The sequence below is a fragment of the Amblyomma mixtum genome, chromosome 6 (assembly GCF_055824585.1).
Source record: "Amblyomma mixtum isolate Tamu chromosome 6, ASM5582458v1, whole genome shotgun sequence".
In the NCBI taxonomy this organism is placed as follows: Eukaryota; Metazoa; Arthropoda; class Arachnida; order Ixodida; family Ixodidae; genus Amblyomma; species Amblyomma mixtum.
Window position 1 is genome coordinate 142,481,134 of NC_143017.1, and position 20,480 is coordinate 142,501,613.

Here is a 20,480-nt window from a genome sequence, read left to right on the forward strand (position 1 = left end):
AGACGGCCGCACGCAGCTCATCGTATGGCCGGCCGCCGAAAGCAGAGTAGGTGAGCCGACGCAGGAGGTCGGCCGGGAGGATGTCACAAAGGACTTCGTGTTTGAACGGCTGGATGGTGATGCCGTTCAGGTACATCGCAGCCTCCAGTTGGGCGAACCACCCGCCGACGCCTGCAGGCCGGAACGCCGGGAGCGGCGGGTCGAAACTTGGGTGCTGCCAGTACGCCATGCTGGAACGCCGCTGAGATAGAAGGCACGGTTCGCCGGGTCACCACTGTTGAGGTATTAGCGGGGTCGCAGCGGAGCACCAGACAGAGACGACCAGCGTGGCAGGCTTCTAGTTCCGGACTGCGCGTGCCGGGCGTGCGCTCCGAGCACGCGCTGTTGTTCTTTATTTTCTTTTGTCGCGGGAACGCCGATCTCAGCGCCTGCGCTTTATAGCGTCGCCGGGCGCTACAGTGGCATCCTGCTACTAAGCACAAAGCTACAAGTCACATGCAAGCTGTGCTGCATTTCGATAGATGCAAAATACAGAAGCAGTGTGGCTTTGGCATCCCTGTGCTGATCTCAATGACACAAGTTTGATCCTAACAGCAGCAGCCATAGTTCGATGGAGGTGAAATGCAAAAATGCTTGTGTGCCGTGCGATGTCAGTGCACATAAACCAAACCCAGGTAGTCAAGATGAATGATGCATACTTTGAGCTGTTCCCTTCATACGGAACATATTACTTATGGCAAAGGCTTGCCGCGGTGGCTCAGTGGTTACGGCGCTTGGCTGCTGACCCGAAAGACACGGGTTCGATCCTGGCCGCGGCGGTTGAATTTCTTTGGAGGCAAAATTCTAGAGGCCCGTGTGCTGTGCGATGTCAGTGCACGTTAAAGAACCCCAGGTGGTGGAAATTTCCAGAGCCATTCACTACGGCGTCCCTCATAGCCTGAGTTGCTTTGGGACGTTAAACCCCAATAAACCAAACCGAACTTATGACAAAGGTTCTGCCAATACCAATTCTGGCTTTCAGTGCAGGTGAAGCAGTGGCAAAATGACATGCCCTCGCTTATATCTCAACTTCAGGCATTGGACCTTCTCTTTGATGTCTGACAGGGGCCAGGTCATTATCTCATCGCCAAGAGCACGGCAGCGCCAAATGTTCAGCCTTGATGAGGGGAGTGGGGTCTTGTAAAAATCCTTGGCATTGGGCAAAATGCCAGCCTTGACAGTATTTTCATACACATCGATGATGACAACAGGGCGATCTTCTACAAGGTAGCACTCCCCTACCTTCACACTCCTCTCCATTTGCTGCGTGCTATGGTGTGGCAGCAGTCTTTTCTCTGACATTCTTCTGCTTAGCTGCGCTAGAGGCTTGCTGGACGTCCGTAGCAGCTTCTTCATTCTCCCAAGATGGCTTTCGAATGGGAAAGCACTGAAGCTGTCCAGAGGCCCATGGTCCAGGCATTGCTGTGGCAGATGAATAAGCGAATGAACGTTGTAGACAAGTTGCTTGGGTCCATACAGCTTGCCGAACTCCTGCACAAAATACATGAGCAAGTCCCGAGCAAACTCGTTCAGTGCTGCATGATGTTCTGGCGACACGAGTATGCGTACAGCCACATGAAAAATCACAAAGTGCTCGTACTGCTCTTTTGTTAAAATAGAATTCAGCACAACTGGCCCCAGGTAAAGGAGAAATGAACGAAATTCCGTTGCCTTCCATCTGTCCAGTTCTTCAGTTCCCCTCGGCTTCCGCTGAAAGAAGCTGGGGAAGTCTGTGGCTGCTTCTCGTAACCTGTTATTGAGCTCAGCCCTTTGAACTCTGCCCAGCCTTGCTGCGTGTCCTTTGCAGACCCAGTTTCTGAGAAGGCGCCGCATCACGCCCAGGCAGACGAGGTGCATGTATTCCGTTGGGAAACATGCCACCATGTCGATATTTAGAGATGTAAATGGCGAAACGCCAGTGTGGTGCCGCTCGTCTGCCTGGGAACGAAATGATTCATTTGTGCGCTGCGGTGCATGCAGCTCAGGAAACGTGAGCCTGCCTTCAAGGTAGCACCCTTTCTGACTGCAGCGTTCACATGCGTGATAGCCACTATGGCCAGTAATGGCTTTCACGAAGCTCCTAGCAGGGGCATCGCAGATTACAGCAGCGAGAGTAACATTCGCATGACTTCCTTTGATGACCAGTCCATGACAGGTCAGGTGGTCAACTTCCTTGAGGAATGGGGCCAGGTAGTCTGCAAGGCACGGCGGTTTCCCTGCACCACAGTATGCGCTGACCATGAAAGGTGCAGAAGCGGTAATGTTGGTAACACGGCACAAAATAGGCCACAGCGCAGTCTGGGTGCTTTTATGCAATGGCAATCCATCAATGTTCACATGAAGCTGGACATTTTGTGGCACAGGTCCATGCCCAACTGCCTGTGCAATTCCGTCCGCAAGGCCAAAATGCACAAAAGACCCATCGTGCTCCAGGTTGGCTTTTCTTTCGGTTTTCATCAAGGTCCTTGCGTCTTTGGGAAGGCCTGCGATCCCTTGCCGGCGGCAAAACTTGAGGACGTCATTAAGGCATGTGTGAGTCATATTATGCTTGCTTGCAATGTGGGCTAATTCTTGTGCTGGAGAAAGCTCTGCTTCCACAGGCATTTGAAAGAAAGCTTCACTTTGCTGGCTGCCCGCTGGGTTGACTGGGGATGCAGCATCAGCAGGCATTACTTCACTGCTATCGCTGTCATCTGACTCACTGTCATTTGAGTCACTCTCGCTAGAGTCGCTGCACTGGCTGTTCTGCGCTGAACGATCACCCTCATCTGCGCCGCCTTCTAAACGTGATGTGGGCAAGCGTCCTCCTTGAGAGTCTACTTCGTCGGCTAGTCCGCTGCCGCTGGCGCAAGCACCGTCGGCGCCGACTTGCATTTTCAGCCGCTTGCTTGCCCCTGATCCTGAGGGTGACGGGCCTGGAATGCCGCACAAGTCTTCCGAGGGGGCTTCTTCGCAACCTCGTCGCATCGGAGGGAGTGCAGGGGAAGGCTTGGCTGCGACTTCAGGGATGCCGAGTTCCTCCAAGACTTGTTGATACTGCTTCCTCACGGTGCGGTACTTTTGCCACTTCGATGGCATCGCGAAGCTGAAATAAAGCTGCGCAGTTCCAAGCAGTCCCAAATGTCGAACAAACGATGACCACGAACGAGGACCGACCGCGTGCACGGACAAACGACAAAAGAGGAAAAGAGGAGAGCGCCAGCAATAGCCAAAGCAGCGAGGCAGCCAGCAGTAGCCAAAGCCAGCAGCGTCAGCGACGTTAGCAGCGTAGAGGAAGGTGGAATTCATCAATAAATGATTAATAAATGAATTCATGATCAAAACTCTGTAGAGGTTTTTTGACCGTGGGTGGAGTGCTTAAAAAAGACCCCATTTGATTCTGCCACCTCCTTTAATTGCTCTTCAGGCCAGTTATCTCTTGCTCTCTCGGTCTGCTGGACAGCACTTTCTCCCAATGTTCAAGTGCTAGGTTGTTACGGCGAAAATATGTTTTAGCAGCTCATATACGCCGGTATATGGTGACGCTGGACATAATCCCGTTGCATGCGCCGTTGGTACGTCCTGTCGTTCCGCGCTTCCTGTGCACCGAATAGCCAAGTGTGAACGTGGGGACGAATGTTGCAATAACCGTCAAAGGCTGCTGTCATGAATTAGGGCAACAGTCATGGCACTGGCAAAGGCGCGTCATCGTGCAGGCCTGCATGTTTTCGCGTCCTTTTGTATAGTGTACTTGCGATGTTAAAGAACCCCAGGTGGACGAAATTTCCGGGGCCCTTGACTACGGCGGCCCTCATAGCCTGAGTCGCTTTGGGATTTTAAACCCCCATAAACCATGAACCAAACCTTTTGTGTAGCAGTGGTAGGTTTATTTCTTGAGACGCCCATGCATGCAACACATAATGGACATTTATTCTGATATCTACTGCGGTGTATCTTGTGCAAGATTCTCCGAAACTCCGCTCGCTCCAAGGACACGTCTGTTCTGTTCAGTGTTCAGTCCTTCTGGGCTTCATTTGCGCGCGCCACCAGCGTGGACCACCACATGTGAACTTTTCTGCTCTACTCCCCCTCCCAATAGGTCACAGATCAAGGAATCGTGATAGCAATAAAAAGATTTAATCAATTTTCTTATGGTAGGTCACGGTGGAAGAAACAGTGTGGTAGGTGCCTCTTATTTACTTTTTAGCTTTTCTCGCTGTCCCTCCTGCGGGACTTTGGATGAAAGCGCTGTAAGTCCTCGGGCAGTGCCGTGCCCACCGTTTTTATCGTGAGCTACTACATATGCCTTATGGGCTCGGGGAATCTGCTGCAAGATTCGAACAACGACTTTCGATATTTGACTGCGTGTAGTTGCTGAGTCATTGCTGTTTCTTCCGCTTCCTTTGGAAGCCTCGTTCGAATTGACGCGCACGCTCTTACTCCTAGCTTATTGTCCACGATTACTGCTGTCATCGCGTCCCTGTCACCGTATTCCGCCGTACGTTATACATTTATTCGCATTTCATTTGGTGTCTCCTAACATTCAGTATACTCCGGGTGCATACTCCTCGGTACGGGGGAAATGCGGAAACTAAATATGCATCTGCTACCTTACTTCCAGTGACCTTTTTGTCCTATCATGACGATCTTTTTCAGAAGTGTACCCTCCAACGAGTTTTACTTGTGACCATACACCTGAGCCCACAGTGTACCTGAACCACCGTGGCGCTAAAACTTCTCATAAAGAACTTGCAAAACAAAAAATTAAAAATTTTTCTGTTTGTCGCCTGTGGCCGCTTCGTTGGGAGGGAAAAAATTGTAAGGCTTTTTACCTACGCATCAGTTCTGATCAGTTTCAATACGCCAAAAATTGAGGGTAGTGGCGCTAGTCAACGGTACGCTTCAATGTGTTTTTTTTTTTCAAAAAAGACCTCCATGACGCGTGTTCTTCCTCGATCTCAACGTGCTGTCCGCGCTGCACACGTGCGAGTTCGATTGTCCCGCACGTGTTTTTCAAGCGGAAGATCCCCATTTGAAATCATCGTGCGAGCCGTAAAGTCGATTCGCGTAAGTATACCTGCTGTTCTGTTACGTCGCCTGCTTTGGTTAGGTTAATGCCGTGATTGTGTTCTGTCGAATACCTGTGGTTAGTTGCTCAAAGTTTCACTGAGAAAATTCGGAAGAAAATTGCGCGGGATTGTTGAATAGGTCCTGACAGGGTCCCTATCGCTTCCCCGTGCAGATCAATTAATGAGAGGCGAATTAATAAGAAAAAGAGAAGGTGCTACGCGCTCAGCGCAGCCGTGCGCGCTGGAGCGATAACAGTGAATGCATGCCAAGCCCTTTCTACTGAACTGCTGTGAGCGTTTTCTAGAGACGGCCGAAAAATGCGATTTGTGCTTAATTTTCTCCACTAGCACCAAACGCGAATTTTTGCACGCGACTTGGTTGCCACGTGCAATGGCGTAGCTTGTCACGGTCGTATTTGCTCTCATTGGCGCTGAATTCTTGCTTCAGTTGTGTGATTTAGCGATCTAAAATGCGATTAGGCATGTTTTTTTCCCCTACCTCTTAACACGATTTCCTATACGCGACAGTAATTGCGTAAGATGTAGCGTAGCTTCTCTCTCTAGTATTTTCTTGATGTGTCGCCGAGTTCCTATGTTCAGTGCTGCATTAAGGCATAATTCCGCGGCAGTTCACGTTTCCTTTGCTAATTGATAGGCGAGCCTTGCCGCGGTGGCTCTGTGGTTAGGGCGCTCGACTGCTGAGCCGGAGAACGCGGATTCGATCCCGGCCGTGGCGGCCGCGCTTTGATGGAGGCGAACGCAATGCTCCCGTGTATTGTCCGATGCCAGTGCACGTGTAAGGCCCCCAGATATCGGAAATTACCGGCGCCCTCCATTACGGCGTCCCGCGCCGATGTCGCTTTGGGAACCTCGTGCACCGCCATTGATAGGCGAGTAGTTGGATGTGTTCAGCTACTGACATTGAAGCGTTGCATGCGCAATGTATGGAACGGCATGTCGAATTGCGAGTGTGTGTGAAATTTATGCTTCCCAGCCGTCCTTTTTGAACCCTGTCTTCTCTGTGCAGCATGCCTAAGCGCTTTGCTGTGGTGAGGTTTCCAGAGGAAAACAGTGTGGCAGCTGTCCCCCTGACGTGGCTGTCAGAAGACCACTGTTCATGCCAGTGGCCTGTCACAAGAGGAGTTGACGTCCTCCGCCTGGCAGAGGAGGAGGCTGACCCAGCCTCTGCTGACGGCGAGTGGCAACAGTTTCCTGTGTCTGTTGTCGCCAGGAGCCGTGAGTAATTGCATTATAGACATTATGCAATGAGGGCATAAATGATGAGTCTGCTGTTGTGGAAAGCTCACTGCCTGCCGATAAGTTTCATTCCCAGCTGCTGCTTTGTCACATATCTGCGAAAGCAAGAGGGTGGATGCATTCTCACCCACTACATGTATAAAGTGTTGTCTTTACTTAATTTGCATTAACTCTACATGGGCAGTATGAATGTTGCATCTCGAAACCAGGGGATGGGAAGCCGCCACTTTTTGAGAACACTTGCTGCTCCCAAGGATCATAGTTTAAGGGTTTAAGACGGCGAGATCTTGTCTGTGGATGTGTCTCTGGCTTTACCATGGCTGTTTGAGGTGTTTTGGGCTGCAGAGCAAGAATCCAAAGGTCTGCTGCTAAAGAGAAGGAATAGCCATACGGCAAAAAGGCTAGTTTGCCTGCAGTTATCATGAACCAGTGCACAGGAATAAGGCTGTTGTGCATACAGGTCGTCAACAAAAATGCTTTGAAAAATGAATAATCGGAGGAAAGGATATTTTCTAGTTATACCTATGTTTACAACATTTACTGAGGCACTTAAGCCTCTTCTTCCTTCTGCTGTCGAGATTGTTTTGCACAGCAATGTACAGGCAAGCTTTTCTCGATAGCTGTGTGCTCAACAGTGCAGTGAATGTTCACATGTCCACTCTCAAGGAGGGACATGCAGATTATAAACTCAAACCTTGACTGGGTACCCTGTTTGATGCCGGGTCATGGACAACTATGTAGGCTACTGCCTCGACATCTTCATATTTCCATTGCTGTAAACACTGACAGTATAGGTCAAATGTTTAGGGGAATACCCCAAGGTGGAGTAAATTTGTAATAAGGGAGTAATTACTCATTGGCATCCACCAAAGCACAGCCATACGGCCACAAAGGAAAGCTATACAGTTTTCTCAGAAACTTCGTAGTTAAAGAAAAACTACTTTAAATACGAAGTTTCTGAGAAAGCTGTACAGCTTTCCTTTGTAGCTGTATGGCTGCGTGTGGGTGGATGCCAGTGAGTAATTACTCCCTTATTACTGACAGTATAGCAAGTGGGATGCTGTTGCAGCGAGCACGCTCCATCCACAGAGCCTGGAACATTGCTTGAGCTGCACTATAGGTTCCAACGCAGTTCAGAGCAGCCCCAGGAAACATTCAGCTTGAGCTTTCATTTGTATAGTTTTGAAAGTTGCCAAAATTTTGCTGATCATATCCTCATTTATGCAGTTCTTTTTCTGAACACTACCTCACTTTTTGCAAGCCCCGTACAGCTGTCGTAAGCAGTGAAACCATAGCACAAAAGAAAACAAAGCAATCATTGTCTTACAGGAACAAAATGAGCATGAATGCAGTGAGTTTGAACGAATACAAAGTTTTACTTCAGTAGCAACATATGAAAAGGCTGTAAATTAACTCACTAAGAATGATGACACGCTTTGATGCAAGCTGCTTTGTTGCTATGCCATTCACCCATCTGCTGGTAAAGTAATTATACATAGCTGTACAAGGACTTGTCATCTGCAAAGTGAAGTGATTTCTCGAGAAGACAAAGCAATTTAGCGATGCGAGTGCATCACATTCAGCGCAGCATTCTGGCAGATGCAGTTTGTAAGGATCGGTGCCATCACACATTTCAATTTGCAGTTGGAAACATAGTAGACTTGGTCTCGTGAGCTTTTCAAGCTACAAAGGACCAAGCACATGCACCTTTTATTTTGTCATACTGCTTAAAGTAAACTGAATTAAGACATTAAGCTGCATCACAGTGGTAAACAGCTATGCATCCAGACTAGGGCGTTCTCAAATATAGCAAGTGCTTGCTTTGCGAGCCTGAACTGTCAACATGTGCGAGTGATGTATAGGCCATTGCCAGTTCCTTCTTGGGTTTTTATTCTTCAAAAAGTGGTTGGAGTTGAGCGTAATAGATGAGCTGAATTCCAAAACAGTGTGTGGCAGATGCTTTGGGCTGGGCTGCACTGTGTTTCGTTTTCAAACAGTGATCAGTCCTTTTTTGGCATTTCATGTTAAGAGTTCCAATGAGGTCTGTTGAGGAAAAAAGTTAAATTTTTCAATTCGGTGTCCTTGTAAATAAGTGAAGTTCTTTGCTCCCGAATAAAAATCAGTTCTAAAATAGGAAACAAACTGGATAGAGTTGTCGCTTTGAGGAGTATTTGTGTAATACTTGAATGCAAAATGGGGAAAGCATGCGGACTACATATAATCTGCAGCGATGTTATTGTTCACCAGCCCAATCATGGATCTCTTTTAGAAAAGCAATGTTAGAAAAGTTGATCATAGATGTGCCGGATTCCTGTGGATAGTTTAACTCATCAATATTTAGTGCACTTTTTCTTTTTTCTGAACTTGAGGTTAGTCACAGGCATCATGCAGCAATAAGTTTCTCTTTCACGCTTTGGTTTAGGGCAAACTCAAAAGCCGTGTGTGTACCATGTGATTTCAGTGCACATTAAAGGTGGTGGAAATTATTTCAGAGCCTTCCACTACGCTGTCTTTCACATCTTATGTGCAGCTTTGGGAACGACAATAAAGCCACACATAACTGTTCCTGGTAGCTCCTGGTTTGTGTATTGTAGCTGGAGCAAGCAATGATTGTTTTCGAAACTTTTACCAGCGCTGCAACTGGGGACAGGGAACAAGGAGAGACGGAAGGACGAGCGCTACTAACAACTGGCGCTACTAGCAGTTAGCAGCGCTTCTCCTTCCATCTCTCCTTGTTCCCTGTCCCCAGTTGCAGCGCTGGTAAAAGTTTTAAATATGACCCAACCAGCTCAAATCTCTGTGAAACAATGATTACAAGAAATACTCTAAGCTTAGGGAGTGGTTTGGAATACGGGCAATTATCTTTCTTCGCTTCTTTCACCCCCTTTATCCCTTCCCTTACGCACGTCGGGTGTCCACTGAGATATGTGAGACAGTTACTGTGCAGTTTCCTTTCCTCAAAAACAATTTTCATTTTTGTTTTGTATGTGGCACTTCATTGCCCATGTGTGTGCGTGCGTGTGTGTGTGTGTACTCTCCCCAGGGCTGTACTGTTCTTTTAAATCACAAACATGCATTCCTCTCAGGCTTTGCACTGGATACCTGAAAGAGCATACCATCTGTGCCAGTGCATTAATGTCTAGAATTTTATAAAATGTTGTAATTTCTTGTTTTATCAGTGTTTGTGAGGCGTTTGGATGCTTTTTGACGTCCAAGTGTAGTCTGACTTTTGCTTGCACTCAGATGTGTCTTAATCAGGGGTTGACCTAGCAAGAGCCCAGGCTTTTGCTTTTGTGTTCTGTACGAGTACTGCCTCATGTGAGTACTGCCTCATGTCTGTCGGTGTGTCACTGCCATGTCCTTTGATTTTGTGGAAAATGCCGCTTTCAGCATACCTGAGATTTTCCCTTTTTTTCAGGCACCTACTTGAACGCAGAGAGAAAAGTCAAGCGATACCAATACAACTCTGCAGTAGAGAGCTCTGCAGTTTCTGGTAATTGAAAAGATCTAAATTTATAGATAAATTAATGGAGGAAGAGTATCTCAGAGAAAAAGAATGACCATATTTACTCGCATAATAGGCGCACTTTTTTTTTTTTCAGAAGGTCTGGCTCAAAGTTCAGGGTGCGCCTAACTCGGGGTAAAATTTCAGAAAATTTTTCGTCTCGCATTCTCGCACTTTAAAACTGAACGTACCATATAAACGCACACGTGTAAGGGCCTTACCATGGTCTCCCGAAGGAAAGATTAAATTAAAAAAGAAAGCTTTTTGTGGCTGTCGAAGGCACGGGTACACAACTAGAATTCTAGGCACTGTAGCACGGGATCTGTGGTAGCGTGTTAGTTTATTGTAATTGTAGCTTTCGTGTGCCACTGCAGAGCGGTGCAATTTTTCCACAATGGGCAAGCACCTTAATAGGTACACGGCTGGGAGTTTGCTCTCAAACACAGGAAGTGTGCAGCGGTCCTGAAATCGACGTGGCTGAGAAATGCAGCAGTTGCGACTGGGCGTGCCTAAATTTTCGTATGTGACTCCAAGTGCCGTGGTTTTCGTGGGCTGAAGTCGGGAAGGTTTCCAGCTGGAGATGAAGCTTTCCAAACAGACATTTAAAGTGAGCATCCCTGTAAACTGCGTGTGGCTGTTCCATGCGATGTCGTTGTACGTGCTGTGGGTCCGCAGCAGCTGCGACGGCAGTAGCTCCAGTGAGGACTAGTAGTCAGTCCAGCTGTTAAAATAAGCTCGGGTTGTGGAATGTGCACGAGTGTCTTCTTTTTTCTTCACCTGAGATGGGGGAGGCGGGAGGGCGTCGGCTTGCAGTCGTGTAAATACAGTATTGATCAAGTGCAAAGTTCTGGGTGCGCCTATTATGCGAGTAAATACGGTATTTATGAAGTCTCAGTTACGAGATCTTCATGGAACATGTGGTTCTGTGTGCCGATTCCAGTTATGCCATTTAATGCTATGTAAAAGAAGCCCTTGTGCATATGATTACTATGTTGCAAGTTTTTTGTCTGAAGCTTTTAAGATTATTTTACTGCTCCAAACTTGCTTAAATGGATGTCATTAATTTGTCGTGACAGCAAGGAATGTAATAAGGGCAAATTTATCACCTTGCTAATCGCATAACTTGTGGAAATGGAACCAAGAACTTCCTTTCTCATTTCTAAACTGACCACTTGAAAACCTTGACAGAAATTTTATGACAGCCAGCGTGACGTATTACTCGTATTGCATTGTTTACAAGGCAGTGGTATGCATTTTGTAAGTTGCCTGCAGTGAAGATTTCTTTAAAGCCAATGAGAACAACATTGCATTGCATATACTGTAAAAGCTTGTTAATTTGAACCTCAATGGACCAAGAACATAAATAGTTTAAATGTCTAATGACCTTGAAAAAACTTCAGAAGTTCTTCCATGACAATAAACTTATTTTGTAAGACTGGGTGATGGGTTCCCAGCTTTTCAGATAACAGCTTGGCACTGACTAGTTTTTCATGTTTCCATTAATGATTTATTTTGGGCAAACTGTTGAGAGTGTTTAAGTAGAATTGCTCAAGATCACAAGGGCCTTCCTGGCATACTGCGCGGTTCAACACGGTGCGCTGCACTGCTGCTGTGTCAAACCCCTCACAAGTGGCACCGTCAGCGGTGAGAAGACTTCACTGCACAAACAGCAAATGGCACATGACAAGCGCACAGTTTCAGCTACTCTCGAAAGCTACTCTGCAGCATGGAATTCATCTTGCCATGCCAGTCATACCGGTTCGATATAATATAACAATTCCTTCCTGAATTGGTTCCACTTTTGACTTTCCCATCCTTTGCCATTCACTGGAGTGACACCATGCCCTAGACTTCAACAAATAACCAAGAGTGAATGAGGGGCGTGGCGTCTCTACAACCAATGAGCAAATGGGGAAATTCAAAAATGGATTGGGATTGGTTTGGGAATCATTATATTATACCACCCCTGTATGTTGCCTTCAGTCAGGGGCCCGTTCAAATAAACCGGGGCAATACCCATAGCATCTGAATTAATCATCGGTATGGCGCCATAGACATACTGTATTTACTCAAATGTAACGCGACCACGATAGTAACACAGTGGTCGACTTTGTGTACACAAAACAGGAAAAAAAGAGTGTGTGATAGTGATGTGAGAAACGAGGCTGAAGTTCGACAGAGATTTACTAGCAAGTATAAAAAAAAGAAATGGCTTTCCTGTGGCTCATTTTCATAGAAAATTAAGGACGTGCCTGTACAGGAGTTACTACCAGCGTTACCACGGGAAAGTTTTGCGTGCCCCTTTTGTCATGAGAGTAGTGAAAAAGATCAGATAAGACCAATATGATAATCAAGGATTCCCGCCATGCTGTCGCTATGTCAACTTCTTTTCAAAACTGAAACTTCTCGCAGTCTCAACCACGAGGGTGAGCCTTCCGAATGCCAGTGGTCGTCCTTGGCAGCATTTAAAAGAGCTATCATCCAACGCTTCGAGCCGCTGTAAAATTTCGTGAATTTGATGCTAGCGAAAAGTCTGTCAGGAACGGAGAAGAGCAGCGAGGGCACCTTTTCGGGCGCAACAGCAGCATTAAGCTTTCCGTGCTCCGGAATCTGATCACTAGCGTTAGCTTGTGACATCAGTGGTGCTGCAGGTGTTATAGTGTTCACTGAACTTTAAGAGAGCAAAACAATGGCCTTTACAACCTTGTGTGTTGTACTGTGTTTCCTGTGGAAGGTGCATGGAATTTGCGCTCAGTGTGCTAGGGAGCCATCTCTGGTGAATAGGTTCTCGCTGCTTTGCTGCTACTCTGATATGTGAGGTGCCGTGCCGCCGCCTCAGCTAAGTACTTGTGGCTCAGACTTTCTGTTGGTAAGCCAATGCGGTATTCTAACTTCATTCTTGTTCTTTTTTTTTTTTCGTTTCCTGAACTTTGGGACTAACTTGTCCTGCACCTTCAACAAACATTTGCATAAATTAGGCATAGTGTAAATTTTTCTTTTAATTATACTCGATTATAATGCAAGGGCGGACTTTGTATTTTCACTTCTGGTTAAAAAACTCGATACATTTCAGTAAATACGGTAAAGCACCTTTGGCCAGGACTAAGTAGTAAATAGGTTTTTGAGGAAAGGAAATGGCGTAGTATCTGCCTTATATATCTCACACCTGAACCGTGTGGTAAGGATAGGGAGGAAGGTAGGAGTGAAAGAACAGAGAGAGAAAGAGATGCCGTAGTGGAGGTCTCTGGAATAACTTCGACCATCTGGGGATTTTCGACATGCACCGACATCGCACAGCACACGGGCGCCTCTTGCATTTCAGCTCCATCGAAACGTGGCCGCTGCAGTCGGATTCGAACCTGGGTACTCCGGCTCGGTAGACCTTACCACTGAGCCACCGCGGCGGGTAGTCTAAGTTGGCAGTTTCAATTTTCCGGGTTTCTGAGTTCAGGGGGGTCGAAACAACGAGCTTTTACTGTATTACATAAGGAGGCAGGCTTATTTTTGCATGTAATCAAATGGCATTTTTGGAATCTGCAATAAACATATGTATTCCTTAAGATTTCATAAGTGAATTCATTCACAAATTTTGGTCGAGATCCTCTTTCTTGTAATGTGCAACGTGTATGCTTACCCGCCTTCTGTCTTCTTTAGGGGATGAATTGGCTGCCCGTTTGGAGCCTCCGGTTCAACTGCCATCGCCCCGTAAGCCATCACTAATTTTTGTGTTCAATTGTAGAGTTCAATTCTTTTCACACAGCCTTTTGGCACTCACTTTCTTGTCAGAAGTGTGCTCATGTATTATGTTGGCAAGTGTTGGAGAGAAATGTGAATTTGAACTAAGGGAGGGAGGAAGGACTCCATGTGCTGACTGCTTTAGCAAGAGGTAGTTAAGCGCCTTCATCAAATTGCAGATGAGGACAAGTTTTCCATCTCAAAAACAGTGGTCAGTGTGCTGACGCTTTCCTCCCGTTTAAGTTTGCACTTATTCCTGGTCAGTTCTGCCAAAGGAAGCTTAGAAAGTTCACCTGCCATTTACCAGTAGCACTGTTGTTAATTGCAGTTTTTCACATTGTTTGCATTGCCACTAATGCTGCATTTCTTGTTTGCCTTCAGCCTCATTCTGCAATGCCCAAAGGGATAAGGAGGGAGAGGAGCACGGGGACATTGCAGAAGCTGAGGCCACCAGCCACCAGGCCGCCGCTGATCGTGAGGCTCTTAACTTTCATTACTCATATATCTGTGTCACCTTTTGTAGTACTAAAGCTTGATTTGCCAGGTTTCAAAATTTGTGCATTATGAATAGTTGCTGCTGGTGCAAACACTCGCTGCAGCATTTTTTTCCCTTTTTTTTGGACTTAGAGTTTGGAACACATAGAGCCGATCACACACAGTTCTGTACTGCAACGAGGGCGGGAGCTGGGAGGGGAACTGACAGCACTGGCATGCTTGGCTTTCCTACAGCATTCACAGTTGTGAGCAAAAGAGGAGAGACCACGCCAGTGACGATGACTGTGATTTTTCTACGTATAAGAGCGTGCCTGGAGGGAGTGTGTGGGCAGACAAACATATTTGGTCGGGTACCATATCCATATCTTGAAAACAGGTGCTGCACAGTGAGAAAGTGCTGGCACGTAGTTCTGTCTGTTTGCGTGGTCTCTCCACTTCGGTACTGGTGCAGACAGAAGTAAACGGAGCGTGCTGCACAAGAAAAAACTGTATTAGCACTGCCTCACTGAGCCAGACGAAAGCTTAAAATCGCCAGGTGCATGTGCACATCCCTAACCGGTGCGACCCTCCCATTGCTTTGCTTGCCTTGCTTTTGGCCGGTGTCAGTGTTGCACTATTGATAGTATGATCTGATGGTTGGGCCCTTTGTAGTGAGTGAGCATTTTGGAATGTGCAGACTGCTGCCTTTCTTTATCTGGGACAGCTGTAGGCATGTTTCTGCAGCAAATATCCAGTGTGTTTCGAAGTTTTGTTGCCGCTGGAACTCGACCGCGTGTCTCTGTCGACCAAATATGCTCGAAACACTCAACATGTCACCATAGTTTTCGGTTGGTTTGATATAGTTACCATTTATTTTCTGCCTTGTTTTTGCGTGGCGCCAATGCAGCCAGCAATGCATGCTCCCTGTACATCTCTCCTGCAGCACATTGCTCCTGCACTGGAGCGTGCTGTAGTTGCTGAGCTTAAAATAAGGTGAAACTCCTGCTCCTGGCGCCGGTTGTAGTGCATTCCAGCGTCGCCAGGATAGTGCTTGGTTGCAATATGTATACTGTAAAACAGACTGATGTCTGTATATAACCCATCGCAGTTAAGCTCTCTAGCTCGGACAGAGCAGCTACAACTGCTGGCTGGAATCTCTCGTGGTTCATTTCATGATTAGTGGGTGCACATGGGTACGTGGGCCAAATCGTGCTCGGGTGGCACACACCAGTGACGCACCCGAGCTTTGCTCCGCACATGAGAGCATGATATGCAGCCCACTGTCTCGGTGGCGTTAAGGTAAGGCGATAAGAGCAGGTTTCAGTGCAGGAGAGACAGGACGTATGCATTATTGCTGCTTCGGCACCCCGCAGGAGCAAGGCAAATCATCAGTGTGACTATAGTAAATGAATTCGAAACTGTGGCGGTAAATAGAGTGCTTCAAGTGTGTTTGGCGCAATTGAGTGCCCAAACAACAAAAATTCGAAACACGCAGGTTGTTTCCGGCACAAATATGCCTACAGCTGGCTCAGACAAAGCTTCTTAGTGGCAGCGTTGTCCTTGCTGGTTCTGCCATGTCAAGGCAGTGATCAGCGCATTGTGAAATGCCTGCTCGCTACAAAGGGCGTGACAATCCCATCATAATCATCATTAGCGCAACACTGACGCTGGTCGAATGCGAGGCAAGCTAAGCAATCAGAGGGTCGCACTGGTTGAGACGTGCATATATACACGTGGCAATTATTAGCACTTAGCATTAGCGTTAGATATCAGCACTTTGAGGGCACAACATATACAATGATCGCAGCATCACTGGCATAAACAGTGAAACCTAATTTAATTGGAAGTCATCAGGACTGCAAAAAATATTCTAATTAACCGGGTTTTCGAATTAACAGACCGCAGCAAAAAAAAAAATGGACGCAGACAAAAATTTTGTTGCAAGAATATGCTACCTTTGTGATTACATTATAATTACCTACGAAAGGTTGACTCTCCATCTCGTAGCCCTTGCTGGCCCTCCCCCCAAAAAAGGTCATTGCACATCCTAGCCCTGCATGCTTTGTCCCACCGCTGCATTTTGTTTTGTAGTTTCCCACTGGATGGCATCGCGGCGCACGCGAAACTGAAAGCGACAAATGTGTAACTACGCAATTATAAGGACAGCAGTCTGAAGCCACTGGAAATAACAAGCAGAAAAGCGGTGTTCCACACTCTCATGTGGCCTCTATGACAAGCAACAAACTAAACTACGATTCTGTAGTTTCATACTGCGGTGCGATGCACACCCTGGATATTAACGGTTGTAAATGTGTCCCTGTACTACCTACCCCTTGTCCAAGGAAGTGATCGCCAGCGCACATGAGCTGGGTAAACAGCGCACAATTTGAATTTTCGTCAGAGGAACTGATTAGCATGCGAATTAGCAGCTTTTTTTATGTAAGGAGCCCCATGCATCCTGCCGGTGAACAGGCACCAGCACGGGGTGAGTACTACCTGCTGCTCGTCCAAACAACCTTAGACACCATTAGATAGATTAACTCTGTGTGCAGGTCGATCCCGAATTTCAGAATGATCCTAATTTGAAGGTTGACCTAACCCTCCTATCATGGCACACTACTCAAAGAAACGGCGCAGGGTGGCATTGCGTGCGAGTCAACCTGTCGCGGGCACATCAGAATGGTCGCATTGTGAAGCACACACTGACGATGTTAGGTGCAGGAGGTGCTTTGATGCCAGCACCTCTTCTAGGTGCTGTCTTGACCACGACCAGGCTGGAGATGAGCAACAAGCATGCGCACCACTGCCTCTAGTTTGGCCATGTCTTGACGAAGCGTTGGGGAGCCTGTCACGTGGAAGCTGGTATTCTCGCCTGCGTTGCAGTATAACATGTCTTTTCCTCTGAAGGCGCATGCTTCAGCGGTCCACAAGTCGTAGCTGATTCGTTTTTTGCTGAGAGTACTGGGACTGGGGTGCTTTGCATATTGAGCATCGGCATTACTAATCGGCAATGCTTTGCAGCGCTGCCTCGCGGCTGGAAGTGGCTGTCACTTCATCAGTTTGTGGCAAAATCAGGATCGGACATCCTCGCATGGCATCTCAGATCATCAAATAACCGGGCTAGTGCATGCCGCTGCTTTGAATTATATGATCAAATTTGCAGTATAAATAATGGGATTGCAGAAATTCTTCAAATTATCCGTGATTTCGAACCAACAGAGTTCGAATTATTGAGGTTATCCTGTATGTGGATGTGTCACTGTCTGATGTGCAGAAGCCTCCTCTGACTTAAATGTTTGTTTCAGCGATCACTCTGCGGGTGTTGCACCTTCTCCTGGAGGTGCGCCAGCAGCTGCGTCACAATTCTCAGCAGAATGAGAAGATTTTGGAGAAGCTGGCGGCGCTGGAGGCAGCGAACGGGGCTCAGGCTCCCGCTTCAGCCCCTTCAGCCCCAAGTGTGGAGCTGCCCACCCTACCTGCCTATACCCTGGAAGAATTGGAGGTAGCGGAAGCAGCAGTTCGGGATTCGGGCGTGGCCGCTGCTGTGGTAATCTCCTGTTTGTTTAGTTTTTTGCAGTGATTGCAGTGACCAGTAACAAATGTATGTCGGTTTTGTGCTTGTTTTTCCTAGTTCTATTAACAAATAAGTCACCCGCCAAGATTAGTTGGATGCAGTGGTTAGTAATGATGCTTTTCTTACCCATAATCCCTACTTAATGTGGCATGTGAATATACATATTAACCTTTTCTGGTCAGGTATACGGTATTGTTCATGTTTATCGTGAAGGCTTCAAAACATTTTTTCGCCTCAACCGCTGGCTCGTTTGGGGTAAAACTGGGCACAGAGCTTGTGTGCTGTGGTAACTTTTGTCCCATAGCATGCTTTGCAATGATACTTACTTGAATCAGCCGCAAATAATGCAACTCTGTAATCGTTTGCACCGAGATCCACGAACTGAAAGCCGCCGCCAACGCCAGATTGCCACGAAGGGCGGCAGTGGTGCCGTCGAGGGACCTGCGCAGCTTGTGATGTTGATCTCGACACACTTTGTGTCGTGGCGCATTCCTCCGTAAACAACAGATGGCGCCACGAACACCATTTTGTCAAAAACCTAGGGTTGCCGGCTTTCAGTTCATCAGTTTCGAACCGAACGATTACGGGTTTGCATCATGTGCGGCTGAACCAGGCAAGTACTGTTGACAAACTTACTACGAGTCAAAAGTTACCTGCAATACCCAAGTTCAGTGCACATTTTCAGTATAAACGAGCCAGCGGTTGGGGCGAGAAAATTTTTTAAAGTCTTCGCAATAAAGGTGTGCAATACTGTTCTTTCCCCACTGACTGCTTCACGAGTCAGTGTTCGTTTAGGTCTTTAGCCTCTCGCAAAGAAAGGGAGTGGCATGTCATGATTTGGTTATAAACACTTACTTGGTTATGAAGCATTTTTTTTTTTCAGCTTCGCTGGGGCTTCAGCGGAACTGCGTCTCCTTTCTGTTTTGTTTTCTGTTTGGTGCTGACAGGTAGCTACTACGGTTGAAGATACAGTGTTATGACCAAAAAGAGGTCGTGTCGCATTTCTTATATTTTTGTAGCAGAGGAACCTGGTCCGCTTGGGTGGACGGTCCTTGCGGGAGGTGGGGTCGAATATTATGACAAACATCATGGGTGTGAGGGTGCAGGAGCAGTTTAGCCTTCACGGACGGAAGGGAAAGAAGGCATTCATCAACATGACGCTGTGCAAGGTGGCGACAGGTATATTTCATTTTTATTTTCTATTCTTCTGCTGCCTGTAGACAGTACTACGTGCTGCCACATATTTCAAGAGTATGCAAATATTCCAGCAGTTTGAATAGTGAAATGAGCACCCTCCTATGTGTGGGATTATTCAAATGAATCAAATCTGTTTGTTCAAAATTGTTCATAATGTTAACTGCTGGAATGCTTTCAAATAATTGGCACAATGTTCAAATAAGACCTGCTGCATTTTTCTTCAGCTGTTTCAAAAACGGCGCCTACACCAATGCCATGAGCCATTCTGACGCAATTCATATGCATGGGACGAAGAGTTCAGTGCCACAGCATGGTCCATTTGTGTAGCAGTATACACAGGACTCGTACATGGCCTTGAAATCTGGACGGCACATAGGGGCTCAAGCAAGCTCGGAAAACCATGCTTTGATGGCAGATCTCTGAGGCTATGGCTCATATGTAGCAGGCACCCATGTTTTGTTCACAGGTGCAGCCTCTATTTTATTCTCATTAGTCAAAAATAGCCCGTACATATAACGTTATGCTTATAGATGTAATATGCTGACTTCATGTTACAGCCACTTAGAGGAGATTAGGGTTGCATCTTTTATCTGCTGGGAGGTTAGCCTTTAGTATTGTAACACAGCACCGTCACTGATGCTATATTTGGCACGATTCTCATTTTGTACGAATATTAGAACAAGTAGTGAATATTAGTTTGATTCCTCTTCAGTTTGGTTTTTAGCTAAACTATTTGTATTTGATGTTGAGAAAATACTGTTGCATGCCCCTAAATGTTGTATTTAATGTAAACTTGTTTTACACAGGTGCGATTACTGAGAAGCAGGGGGTTGACCAGGCTGAAGCACTGGGATTTATTCGAAGGTGGCTGCCGGGGTCAGTTGACCGAGGAGGCGGCAGGAAGAGGAGGTATGCCGAGGAGTTTAGGCAACCCCTCCAACCTGCCGTCTCGGCAGCCACCCAGCCCAGCGCTGGCTCTTCCCCCTGCTCGCTCGCCCTGCCCTGCACCCCACCCCAGGCCCTGCCTGGCACCCTACCCCAAATCGAGCATCCCACCCAAAGTCCTGCCTCCCACCCAGTCCTTGCCCCCACCCAAGCCCTGCCCCGCACACCAGTCCTGCCCCGCACACCAGTCCTGCCCCGCACCCTTGCCCTGCCACGTACCCCACCCCTGCCTCGCACCCAAGCACAGTACCCCACCACTAGCCCTGCCCAGCACCCCACCATGAACCCTGCACAGCACCCTACCGCAAGCCTGGCACCCCACTTCACCACGAGCCCGGCACTCCATCCAAAGTCCTGTCCCCTTCCGAACCCCTAGCCCTCCCTGCCTAGCGCACCTCACGTTTCAAAAAGATTTTCAAAAATAACAGCGCGAAAAACGGGGATGAAGGGTAGAAAAACACAGGGCAAGCACTGTCCTGATCAGTGCTTGTCCTATGTTTTTCTACCCCTCGTCCCCGTTTCTCGCGCTGCTATTTTTGAAATGTATCACCAACTCGCCCGCCTAGCTTTCGTGTTGAAAAAATAAAGATCTTATTTTGTGAATACTTTTGGTTGCCTCATTTCTTGCTTACCTTCCTGTGGGTTGGTAGGTGGAATTGTACCATATTTTCGAAAAGTAACCAGGGTGCATAGTTTGCATCACAGT

The 20,480-nt window shown here is 47.2% G+C and overlaps 3 protein-coding genes across 3 annotated transcripts in view; 2 read left to right on the top strand and 1 right to left on the bottom strand.

Annotated features, from left to right (window-relative positions):
* Positions 1 to 20,480, top strand: part of LOC149340649 (uncharacterized) — a 449,066-nt gene that overhangs the window by 390,121 nt on the left and 38,465 nt on the right. The gene's annotated exons all lie outside the window — the stretch shown is intronic.
* Positions 1,018 to 4,385, bottom strand: LOC149340651 (uncharacterized). The gene has a single exon (XM_089549481.1). The coding sequence runs from the start codon at positions 3,352 to 3,354 to the stop codon at positions 1,018 to 1,020; it is 2,337 nt and encodes a 778-aa protein (XP_089405607.1). The 5' UTR covers positions 3,355 to 4,385.
* Positions 4,965 to 19,714, top strand: LOC149340652 (uncharacterized). Its single transcript, XM_089549482.1, has 7 exons — positions 4,965 to 5,085; positions 6,115 to 6,323; positions 9,763 to 9,837; positions 13,504 to 13,554; positions 13,966 to 14,058; positions 17,364 to 17,605; positions 18,652 to 19,714. The coding sequence occupies exons 2-7, from the start codon at positions 6,116 to 6,118 to the stop codon at positions 18,850 to 18,852; spliced, it is 870 nt and encodes a 289-aa protein (XP_089405608.1). The 5' UTR covers positions 4,965 to 5,085; position 6,115; the 3' UTR covers positions 18,853 to 19,714.

Excerpts from the sequence above, each read along its gene's own strand:
- LOC149340651 (XM_089549481.1), bottom strand. The coding sequence starts at position 3,354 with ATGAATTCATTTATTAATCATTTATTGATGAATTCCACCTTCCTCTAC.
- LOC149340652 (XM_089549482.1), top strand. The coding sequence starts at position 6,116 with ATGCCTAAGCGCTTTGCTGTGGTGAGGTTTCCAGAGGAAAACAGTGTG. Across the intron at positions 13,555-13,965 it reads GGTTCAACTGCCATCGCCCC|CCTCATTCTGCAATGCCCAA; the intron begins GTAAGCCATCAC and ends GTTTGCCTTCAG. Across the intron at positions 17,606-18,651 it reads CGGGCGTGGCCGCTGCTGTG|CAGAGGAACCTGGTCCGCTT; the intron begins GTAATCTCCTGT and ends ATATTTTTGTAG.